Below are 12,100 nucleotides of genomic sequence, written 5' to 3'. Positions count from 1 at the left end.
TAGGAGAAGGTGAGGGCTGCAGATGCTGGAGATCAGAGTCAAACGTGTGGGGCACCGGAAAAGCCCAGCAGGTCAGGCAGCATCTGAGGAGCAGGAGAATCGACGTTTCGAGCATAAGCTCTTCATCAGCTCCACACTTTTGTCTTTGATGAGGTTGGGTACCTTTCTGAGGCAACGAAAAGTCTAGATGGAGTCAACGGATGGAAGGCTGGCTTGTGTGATGGTCTGGGCTGTGTTCACATCTCTCTGTAGTTTCTTACAGGTCCTGGGCAGAGCAGTAGCTGTACCACACTGTGACGCATCCGGATAGGATGCTTTCTATGATGCGTCTATAAAAATTGGGAAGAGTCTTTATGGACATGCTGCATTTCCTTAGCCTCCTGAGGAAGTAGAAGAGTTGTTGTGCTTTCTTGACCTTCCCATCAACGTGGATGGACCCAGGCAGTTTGTTGGTGATCACCACTCCCAGGAACTTGATGCTCTCCACCTCAGCACCATTGATGTAGACAGGGGCATGCCCTCTAGCTTGCTTCCTGAAGTCAATGACCAGCGCTATTACTGCAGAACTAGTCAATAGTGAGGTCAAGGGCTATAGTGCTGGGACCATGACTTCAAATCCCATCATTGCAGCCTGTGGAACTTACATTGACCATTCTGAAAGTAAAGGCTAGAGTTAGCAACTGTGACTGTGACAATAATCATTCATTGTTGTTAAAAATTCCTCAAATATGAGGACATTACTGTGGATGAGGATCTGAAACAAAATTGCTGGAGAAACTGAGCAGGTCTGGCCAGCAGGAATCCTGAAGAAGGGCTCATGCCCGAAACGTTGACTCTCCTGCTCCTTGGATGCTGCCTGATCTGCTGCGCTTTTCCAGCAACACATTTTCAGCTTAAAGTTGGCGAGTCTACTACTGTTGCAGGCAGGGCATTCCGAACCCCTGCTACTCTCTGAGTAAAGAACCTCCCTCTGACATCTGTCTTATATCTATCACCCTTCAGTTTAAAGCAATGTCCCCTCGTGCTTTCTATGAATCACCATCAGTGGAAAAAGGCTCTCACTGTCCACCCTAATACAATCCTCTGATCATCTTTTTTGTCTCTATTAAGTAACCATTACGAAATTAATAGCTATAGTTAGTTATGGTGACTGTGACAATAATCATTAATTGTTGTTTAAAAAATTCCTCAAATATAAGGAAATTACTGCTCTTCTAATGAAAACAGACCCAAATCCCTCAGCCTTTCCTCCTAAGACCTTCTGTCCATACCCGGCAACATCCTGGTAAATCTCCTCTGCACCCTTTCCAATGCTTCCACATCCTTCCTATAATGCGGTGACCAGAACTGCACTCAATTCTCCAGAGTTTTGTACAGCTGCATCATGACCTAGTGGCTCTGAAACTCAAACCCTCTACCAATCCCTAAACCAGAGTTTAGTTGTTTAAAAAAAAGTCTGACTCAATAATACCCTCTAGAGAAGGAAATACTTACTCAGTCTGGCCTACACGTGACTCCGGACCCACAGCAATGTAGTTGACCCTTAATTGCCCTGTCAAATGACCCTAAGTAGCCACTCAGTTCAAGGGACAATTAGGACTGAGTGACAATTGCTGGCTACGCCCCTATCCCAGGACAGAACAAAAGGAAAAACACAATTAAAAACCGAAAGAAGTGCTGGAAATCAGTCACGAAACCACAAATTGCTGGAAAAGCTCAGTATGTCTGGCAGCAGAGAAATCAGAGTGAACGTTTCAGGTCCATTGACCCCCTCCTCAGAAAGAAAATCAAAACCTGGTTTCTGAGGGAAAGGGGAGTTGCTTTGACACTAAAACTTATCAAGTTAAGAGGAGCCATCCGCCAGATTAAAGACAAGTTTTGTTGTGTAGTTAGTTGGGAAAAGTCACAATCCCTGGTGTCTGTGAGAACCGGGAGCTGAATTTTCACCCTCCAGCCCTCATTCGCTCGCACAGAGTGTGTGGATCCTCCTCTGCTTAGACACTAACAAAGTTTATGATTAGTTCTAGCGCTGCCTGTCAAACTCTGAGTCCCCTCCTTCTCCTCCCTCGCCGCACAATAGACTAATAAGTTATTGAAGGAGTCAGCGAGGGTAGGGTGTTTCCTGTTTTTCTGTATTTGACGCCATTTTGTGGGTTTAAACTATCAAAACAGAGTGAGTTCACTCATTGTTGGCATTGGAACAAGTTTGTGTTGAGGCTACTGCTGGAGTTTTTATTTTTGAAGAAACCTTTTGCTCTCTCTCTCTCTCTCTCTCTATAGCACCACTTTCAATCTCTGTTGCCCATCGCTCCCCTGCCTGTGGCTCTCTCTGAATCGCCTTGCACTGGAGGGGCAGGTGATGAGTTCTGTGTCTGTTGCCTGCCCCACTAGCCCAGCTCCTTGCCTGGGACAGGGGGTCGCTAGCCCTTGCCCGTCCGGCTGCGTGGGGACCTCGTTCATCATCCAGATAGGACTGACCCGGGAATCCGTCCTGCTCCCGACTAGTGGCGACAGCACCTTAGCGAGAGTCAAAGAACTTGCCTGTTCCATCGTGGACCAGAAGGTGAGAATCGAACGTGCAATTGCTACACATGAAACCAAACCGACCTCATCCAAGTGCAACTTTTGGGAAATTTACAAGAGAGATTTTTTTTTGTTTCATCTCGTGTGTGCCACTGACCATTTGAGTTTGATTGCGGTTGTGGGATCTCCGTACAACATGGAAGTTGTCAACCCCACCATCGTATTGTTTAGAAATTTCTATCTGGTGATTTTCAATCGTTTGCTGTCTAGGAGCTAACCAAGAGTGTCACACATTGAATGCTTGTATCTCTTAATCGTTCTAACTATATTTTAAAGCAATATATTTTGCCCCCTGACTTGGTGGATGGGTTTAATCATGTTTGTACAAGTCTTTTGAGCGTGAAACAAGATTTGAGATGAGGTTGGGGGGGTGGGGGAGAGAGTTTGTTCCAGCTGTTGTGTATCTCGGTGAGAAACATCTGTCCTTAAGAAACCTGTTTCTTTTATTTGGCTAATGCCTTTCACTCTCGGTTCGTCTCTGACATTTTCAGAGTGGGTTTTTGGATAGGAATGGCAGTTTTTTAAAAAAACAAAATCAAAAACCTCTCGTTAACTTAATGTCGAGGTTAATTCTGAATTGTCTGGAGGTGGGCCAGGTCAGAAGTAAGTTTTTTTTTGATGGATCCCCACCAGTTGAAGTCTGGAAGTTCATGTTCTAGGGATGAAATTGGTCAGTAGTCGATTCCCACCCATGTTGTAAAAACTCCAGCACACAGCCCTGTTCCTGGTATAGAAACTACACACTGAAACCCCGCTCTCAGAAAACTTGATTAACCCAAAAAAAGGCAGAAAGGAAATGAGTTTTTCCACGCTGCCATTGATTAAACTCTGCCTGTGCAGACACTAGAAACAGATTCGTAGGAAATAGGAGCAGGTGAAGGTCATTCGGCCCCTCCAACCTGCTTCCCTCCCACCCCCCCCCCATACATAATATGATCATTGGCTGATCATCCAACTCAGCCCCCCCCCGCTCCCGCTTTCTTCCCCCACCATCCTTCAGCCCTCAGAACTCTCCCTATCTCCTTCAGGAAAACTTTCAATGTTTTGGTCCCAAACACCTTCTGTGGCAGAGAATTACACAGGCTCCCCGGTCTCTGGGTGGAAACACTTCTTCTCCATCTCAGTCCCACTAACAGTTGCAAGGCAGATAGCCAGGTGACTTTTTTTTGGTGCAGATGGTTTGAGGGGGAGGGTTGATCTCTGGTTAGAGAGAGAGCCACAGAGAGGAAACTGGTGTTGGTTTAACCTGAGGGTCCCCACACCTCCAAGGGGAGAGTTTGGAAGGAGACCTCGTGGTGATGCAGAAATTGAACCCATGCTATTGGCATCACTTTATGGTTAGAGTTAGCCGACTGAGCCAACCAACCCCCAGACCATGCCAGGACGTGGTGGTCTGGGGGGGATTTTGGCCGCATTCATAATTATCATCAGGAGTTTGAGGACAGTCACATGACAGAGCAGGTGAAGCCTCCGAAAAGCATCTTGTCTGAAAGATGGCACTTAGAGTCATAGAGATGTACAGCATGGAAACAGACCCTTCGGTCCAACCCGTCCATGCCAACCAGATATCCCAACCCACTCTAGTCCCACCTGCCAGCACCCGGCCCATATCCCTCCAAACCCTTCCTATTCATATACCCATCCAAATGCTTCTTAAATGTTGCAATTGTACCAGCCTCCACCACATCCTCTGGCAGCTCATTCTATACACGTACCACCCTCTGTGTGAAAAGGTTGCCCCTTAGATCTCTTTTATATCTTTCCCCTCTCACCCTAAACCTATGCCGTCTAGTTCTGGACTCCCTGACCCCAGGGAAAAGAATTTGCCTGTTTACCCCTACTTTTTGTCATTTACATAAATGATTTGGATGCGAGCATAAGAGGTACAGTTAGTAAGTTAGCAGATGACACCAAAATTGGAGGTATAGTGGAGAGCGAAGAGGGTTACCTCCCATTACAACAGGATCTTGCCCAGATGGACCAATGGGCTGAGAAGTGGCAGATGGAGTTTAATTCAGATAAATGCGAGGTACTGCATTTTGGGAAAGCAAATCTTAGCAGGACTTATACACTTAATGGTAAGGTCCTAGGGAGTGTTGCTGAACAGAGATCTTGGAGTGCGGGGAAAGTGGAGTCGCAGGTAAATAGGATGGTGAAAAAGGTGTTTGGTATGCTTTCCTTTATTGGTCAGAGTATTGAGTACAGGAGTTAGGAGGTCATGTTGCGGCTGTACAGGACATTGGTTAGGCCACTGTTGGAATATTGCATGCAATTCTGGTCTCTTTCCTATCAGAAAGATATTGTGAAACTTGAAAGAGTTCAGAAAAGATTTACAAATATGTTGCCATTGTTGGAGGATCTGAGCTACAGGGAGAGGCTGAACAGGCTGGGACTGTTTTCCCTGGAGCGTCAGTGCAGCACTCCTTCAGTACAGCACTCCAAGCTTTTTGTCAAGATTATATGCTTGCAAAGTATTTGAGCCTCTAGAGTGGGACTTGAACCGATGAACTTCTGACTGAGGCAAGAACACTCCCCCGTTGACCCACAGCTGGCGCACAAGGCTATCGCAAGCACAAATCTTAGAACAGAATCCTTACAATTCGAAAAGGGGCTATTTGGCCCATCAAGTCTGCACTTATTCTCCAAAACGCATCCCACTGAGACCCAACCACCAGCCGCCCCCAACCTATCCCCATAACCCAACATTTCCCATGCCTAATCCACTGATCCTGCACACCGTTGGTCACAAAGGGGTAATTTAGCATGGCCAATCCACCCTAACCTGCCCACCTTTGGACTATGGGAGGAATTGGCTAGCCCATAGAAGACAGATAGTGGTGGTAGATGGAAAGTATTCAGCTGTAGCTCAGTGACCAGTGGTGTTCAGTAGGGATTGGTTGGGGGACCTTTTGCTCTTTGACTTTTATAAATGACTTGGATGAGGAAGTGGAAGGGTGAGTTAGTAAGTTTGCCAATGACGCGAAGGGTGGTGGAGTTGTGGATAGTATGGAGAGCTGTTGTGGGTTGCAACGGGACATTGACAGGAGGCAGAGCTGGGCTGATAAGTGGCAGATGGAGTTCAACCTGGAAAAGTGTGAAGTGACTCACTTTGGAAGGTCGAAGTTGAATGCAGAATAAAGGGTTAAAGGCATGATTCAGTGTGGAGGAACAGAGGGATCTTGGGGTCTGTGTCCATAGATCCCTCAAAGTTGTCACCCAAGTTGATAAGGTGAAATATGTGTTGGCTTTCATTAGCAGGGGGGTTGAGTTGAGCTGCGAGGTTATGCTGCAGCTCTTGAACTCTGGTTAGACCACACTTGGAATACTGTGTTCAGTTCTGGTCGCCTCGTTACAGAAAGGATGTGGAAGCTTTAGAGAGGGTGCAGAGGAGGTTTACCAGGACACTGCCTGGACTGGAGGGCATGTCTTATGAAGGAAGGCTGAGGGAGCTTGGGTTTTTCTCATTGGAGTGAAGAAGGATGAGAGGTGATTTGGTAGAGGTGTACAAGATGATGAGAAGCATAGATAGAGTGGATAGCCAGAGACTTTTTCCCAGGGCAGAAATGTCTGTCCTGAGGGGACATAATTTTAAGGTGATTAGAGGAAGGTTTAGGGGAGATGTCGGAGATAGGTTCTTTACACAGAGTGTGGTGGGTGTGTGGAATGCACTACCAGCGGGGGGAGTAGAGTCAGAGACATTAGGGATGCTTAAGTGACTCTTGGATAGGCACCTGGATGATAGTACAATGAAGGGAATGTAGGTTAGTCTGATCCGAGAGTAGGATAAAGGGTCGGCATAACATTGAAACTGGAACACCCTGGGAAAACATACATGCAGACACGGGGAGAACATGGAAACTCCACACAGTCAGTGGCCTGAGGGAATCGAACCCAGGTCCCTGGAACTGTGAGGGAGCAGTGCTAACCACTGAGCCATTGTGTTGTATCCTTATCCAACCTCAACTTACCTTTTCTGTTAGCTCTCACACTGGATACCTATCAGGAGCATGGCCTGGGGGAAGCTAATGATTGATTCTGCAGTGGCTGATCTTCCTGAACTTATCAGAGTTCTGATCTGGGACTTTCAGTCTGTTTCCGTTTCTTGAGTCATCCCTGCTGGGGAGGGAGACCAGAGCTTATTAAATGTGAGGTACGATAATTATAACCATCTCCGAGCTAGATTGCTGCTCATGAGCAGCAGTGCTCTGCTTTCACCGTCAGCTGTTAACCATTCTGTTCCATCTTTCAAACCAAAGACGTGGTTCAAGTTCAAGAGGGTGTGGAGCAAGAAGAGGAGGGGGATGAGCTCAAATCCCTCTCCCATCTGTAGTTGCAATTTTAAGATTTGTTTTAAATGCCCCTTGAAATGATTTGGGGACGATGATTGAGGAAGAGGAAAGTGTTTTTTTTTGAGTACTAGTGAAATTTGTATTGTGGTCTGGAAGATTTGTATCTTCTTCCAGGTTATCTGGTGCTGTGTACCCTTATGAAGTGGGGCTTGGACTAGGATGGACAAAGTTAAAAATCTCACAAAAGCAGATTAGAGTCCAACAGGTTTATTTGGAAGCACTCACCTTCAGAGCGCTGCTTCTTCATCAGGTAACTTAGTGGATCATATATTGAATGATTTAATTGCATGATGTTGAGAATTTATAGCAAAGGATCAGTATCATGCAATTAAATTGTTCAATGTATCGTTTTAACTGCATGACATTGTGAGGTTTTGCTATAAATTCTGTCTCTTGTGATCCTACTCCATGAGTTACTTGACGAAGGAGCAGCGCTCCGAAAGCTAGTGCTTCCAAATAAACGTGTTGGATTATAACCTGGGGTTGTGTGATTTTTAACTTTATCCTTTATGAAGTAAGGAGAGCACAGCACTTGAATCAGTCTCACTGTTCCTAGAATTATTGGTAAACATGAAGAGATTTCATCAATTTATCGAAGGTCCCTCAGTTACCTGATTGCTAAACCCCGGTTAACAGAAAGTGCTCAATAGGTTGCTGTAATTGACAATAAAACAGATATTTGTTGCAAATGGATAATTTGCAGAAAAGATGCACTAACTTAATTCTCTATAACCAAAACACTACTTTGTAATTGGGAAAAAAAATCCTATGTCTTGTCTTCATGGGTGTGCTATGCAATGTGCAAATATTACAAGTGGGAAAGGAAGAAAAAAAGTCAGGTGAAGTACAGTCCTGGCACCAGTTCCCGATTACTGGTGACAACAGCAATATTTTCCTTCGGTTCCCTCCCAGTTGTTGATTTGTTGGAGCACATGAACCTCAGTTCGTTACGAGTTGAGGATTCATACTTTCAGTGTATCTGATGAAGATTTCTTTTTATTAGTTCTCCTCTCCACACCCTCTCACCCTTCGCAAATTCCCTTCTTAAAAGGACAATGAGGGAGTGTAACTTTCTGTGGGGGGGGGGGGGAGGGGGTTCCACTCTCAGAAAGGAGGGAAAGAGAGATGTTCTCTCCTTCATGGGTCGGATGTACCTGCATCATTTTCAGATGCAGCAACGTAGCCTCTCGCCCAGGAACCAATCAAGATGTTGTGCACAACGTCCGCACTAATATAACGGAGTCCTAAGACCAAAAGATAAAGGAGCAGAATTAGGCCATTCGGCCCATTGAGTCTGCTCCTCCATTTGATCGTGTGTTTCTCAACCCGGTTCTGCCTTCTCCCTGTAACCTTTGATCTGCTTACAAATCAAGAGCCTGTTTATCTCTCTCTTCAATACACTCAATGACTTGGCCCCCTCAGCCCTCTGCAGCAATAAGTTTCACAGATTTCCCACCCTCTGGCTGAAGAATTTCCTCCTCATCTCGGTTTGAAAGGGTCATCCCTTCACTCTGAGGCTGTGCCCTCTGGTCCTAGTCTCCCCTACTGGTGGAAACCTCTTCTCCCTTGTCCGCTCTGTCCAGGCCCCTCAGTGTTCTGTAAGTTCCAATGAGGTCCCCTTCGTCCGTTGAGTTCAGACCCACTCCTCATATTGACAAGCCTTTCGTTGTCGGGATCGTTCTTGTAAACCTCTTCTGATTCCCCTCAACACTAGCATATCCCTTCTGTAGTTACAGGGCCCAAAGCTGCTCACAATATTCCAAATGTAATCTGACCAAAGCCTTTTGCAGCCTCGGGTGTACATCTCTGCCCTTGTAATCTAACCTTGTTGAAATGATTGGTAACATTACATTTGCCTTCCTAACTGCCAACTGAACCTGCGTGTTAACTATGACTCACAAGTCCCTTTGTGCTTCAGATTTCTGAAGCCTTACCCTATTTAGGATTTAGTCTAAGCTGCTGCTTCTACGAAGGTGCATATGCATAACCTCTCACCTACCCATGTTGTATTCCATTTCCTGCTACTTTGCCCACTCTCCTGGCCTCTCCAAGTCCTTCTGTAGCCTTCCTACGTCCTCAATGCTACCTGTCCCTCCACCTATCTGCAAACACAGCAACAATGCCTTCCATTCCTTCATCTAGATCATTACTGTCTTACATGAAGAGTTGTGGTCTCAACACTGATCTCTGCGGAACCCCATTAATCACAGGCTGCCACCCTGTTTATCCCTGTCTTCTGCCTTCTGCCAGTCAGCCAATCCTCTATCCATGTCAGTACCTTGCTCCTAACACCATGGGCTCTTCTCTTATTTAGCTGCCTCCTATGCAGCGCCTTGGCAAAAGGCCTTTTGGAAATGCAAATGGATTGCTTCCATTGGCTGTCTTTCATCTAACTTGCTTGTTATCACTTCAAAGGATTCTAACTGATTTGTCAGCCATGACCCTTGATGAAGCCATGCTGACTCAACCCTATTTAACTTCCCAAGTACTCTGCAATCTCATCCTTTTAATAATGGACTGTAAAATCTTCCCAACATCCGAGGGTCAGGCTAACCAGCCTATGGTTTCCTGTCTTCTGCCTCTTCTCCTTTATTAAACAGGGGGGTTACATCAGCCATTTCCAGTCCTCTGGGACTCTCCCAGACTAGAGTGATTCCTGAAAAATCACCACCAATGACTCCTCATCTCTACATCACGTGCTTTCTCACCCCTGGGCTGTAGTCCATCTGGTTCGGGTAATTTATCCACCTTCAGACTTGTGACCTTCTCCTTAGTGGAGAGGCTCCGTCTTGGAGTTCTGGTATGCTGCTAGTGTCTTCTACTGTGAAAACTGATGTGAAGTACCTGTTCACTTCCTCTGCCATCTCTTTGCTCCCCATTACTACATAGAATCACAGAGATGTACAGCATGGAAACAGACCCTTTGGTCCAACCCGTCCATGCTGACCATATATCCCAACCCAATCTAGTCCCACCTGCCAGCACCCGGCCCATATCCCTCCAAACCCTTCCTGTTCATATACCCATCCAAATGCCTCTCAAAATGTTGCAGTTGTACCAGCCTCCACCACATCCTCTAGCAGCTCATTCCATACACGTACCACCCTCTGTGTGAAAAAGTTGCCCCTTTTATATCGTTGCCCTCTCACCCTAAACCGATGCCCTCTAGTTCTGGACTCCCCAACCCCAGGGAAAGACTTTGTCTATTTACCCTATCTATGCCCCTCATAATTTTTGTAAACCTCTATAAGTCACCCCTCAGCCTCTGACACTCCAGGGAAAACAGCCCCAGCCTGTTGAGCCTCTCCCTGTAGCTCAAACTCTCCAACCCTGGCAACATCCTTGTAAATCTTTTCTGAACCCTTTCAAGTTTCACAACATCTTTCCGATAGGAAGGAGACCAAAATTGCATACAATATTCCAACAGTGGCTTAACCAATGCCCTGTATAGCCGCAACATGACCTCCCAACTCCTGTACTCAATACTCTGACCAATAAAAGAAGGCATTCCAAATGCGGCCTTCACTATCCTATCTACCTGCAACTCCACTTTCAAGGAGCTATGAACCTGCGTTCTAAGGTCTCTTTGTTCAGCAACACTCCCCAGGACCTTACCATTAAGTATATAGGTCCATTTCCAGGCTCATTTTGTCCCTACCTATTTTGTTAGATACATATCTAAAAGAATCTCTTGTAATATTAGTTTATATTGCTCGCTAGCTTCTACTCATATTTTATCCCCTCCTCCCCCACTCCTTTATTGCTTTCTTTAGATAACCTCTGGTGGCTTTTAAAGGATTCCCACTAATCTTTACCACATTGTGTGCTTTTTCTCTTGCTTTTATGCTGTCTCTGACTTCTTGTCAGCCATGGTTGCCTCATGTTCCCCTTGATCCTGCTTGGGAAACCAATCGAAAGTCAGGTCACTGAGCAAAAGTGCACACCCGCCCACAGAGCAGAGGTGTCTAGCATCCTCCTCACAATCACCACTTAAACGTGGGAACCTTGCAGAGTGCGACTTTACAACAGAGTCATCGCAATTTTTTTTTCTAAAAGAAAAAAGCGCCACCTCATCCGCTTTGATTGGAAGCTGTATGTTCTCCCATTTTTAAGTCTGTACCATAAATCCAGTCTGTGCAGAGCTCCCTCAACCTGCCTTAAAATACCTGTAAAGCTTTCTGAAGTATTGTCAGCTTTTTGCAAAACGTTTTCTCATTGGGTGAAATTGACCTGGAATTTAAACTGAGAAACTCCCTGATCACAGCTGTAGCTCAGTTGGTAGTGCTCCTGCCTCTGGGCCAGGAGGCTACGAGACCGAGTTTCGGCCTAAGATTATTTAGCACATAATCTAGGCCAAAGCTGTACGGGCATAGAATGTGCTGTACTGTTGCCAATCCCAACTTTCTGATGAGATATTGACCGGTCTTGTCAGAAAAACCAAAGAACTGTGGATACTGGAAATCAGAAACAAAGTTAGAAAAGCTCAACAGGTCGCGTGGCAGCTGTGGAGAGAGAAACAGAATTAATGTTTTAGGTCCAGTGACCCTTTGAATAGCATCCATGGAGAGAGAGAGAGCAAGCTAACATTTTGAGTCTAGGTTAAAAATCTCACAACACCAGGTTCTAGTCCAACAAGTTTATTTGGAAGTACTAGCTTTTGGAGCGCCACTCCTTCAATCAAGTAGCTGACTCTTTGTCAGAGCTGCAGTGAAGTGTGGAGGGAGCATTTCTGTTATAGTTTGGGGAGGTGGGGTAGTGGGTGTAGGATGCCGTTGGAGAAAATATGTTAATAGTTTAGATTAAGTGATTGGAGTGTGAGAATCTGAATTGTAAATACTGTCCCCTCTGCACTTCACTTCAGCTCCGATAGAGTCACTTAGACTTCAAGCATTAGCCTGCTGTCTCTCCATGGATGCTGTGATCTCCAGCATTTGTTTTCAGTACAGACAGGGGCAGCATGTTGGCTCAGTAGTTAGCACTGCTGCCTCACAGCACCAGGGTCCCAGGTTCGATTCCAGCCTTGTGTGACTGTGTGGAGTTTGCACATTCTCCCCGTGTCTGTGTGGCTGCTCTGGTTTCCTCCCACAGTCCAAAGATGTGCAGGCCAGGGTGGATTGGCCACCATGCTAAATTGTTCATCGTGTTAGGTGCATTAGTCAGAGGGAAAT

At 45.8% G+C, this 12,100-nt stretch overlaps 1 protein-coding gene across 2 annotated transcripts in view; it reads left to right on the top strand.

Annotated features, from left to right (window-relative positions):
• Positions 1-2,104: 2,104 nt before the first annotated feature.
• Positions 2,105-12,100, top strand: part of prkd2 (protein kinase D2) — a 123,370-nt gene continuing 113,374 nt past the window's right edge. Inside the window, exons 1-2 of one of the 2 annotated variants that reach the window (XM_060856222.1) lie at positions 2,131-2,173; positions 2,281-2,563. In XM_060856222.1, coding sequence (XP_060712205.1) covers positions 2,360-2,563 — 204 coding nt within the window. In that variant the 5' untranslated portion in view covers positions 2,131-2,173; positions 2,281-2,359. Of the gene's footprint in view, positions 2,564-12,100 lie in introns of both variants that reach the window. The other variant, XM_060856221.1, reaches the window with a different exon arrangement.

Source organism: Hemiscyllium ocellatum, chromosome 47 (genome assembly GCF_020745735.1).
Source record: "Hemiscyllium ocellatum isolate sHemOce1 chromosome 47, sHemOce1.pat.X.cur, whole genome shotgun sequence".
Lineage (NCBI taxonomy): Eukaryota > Metazoa > Chordata > Chondrichthyes > Orectolobiformes > Hemiscylliidae > Hemiscyllium > Hemiscyllium ocellatum.
The sequence above is the reverse complement of the archived record's forward strand: the minus strand, read 5'-3'. Positions and strand labels throughout refer to the sequence as shown.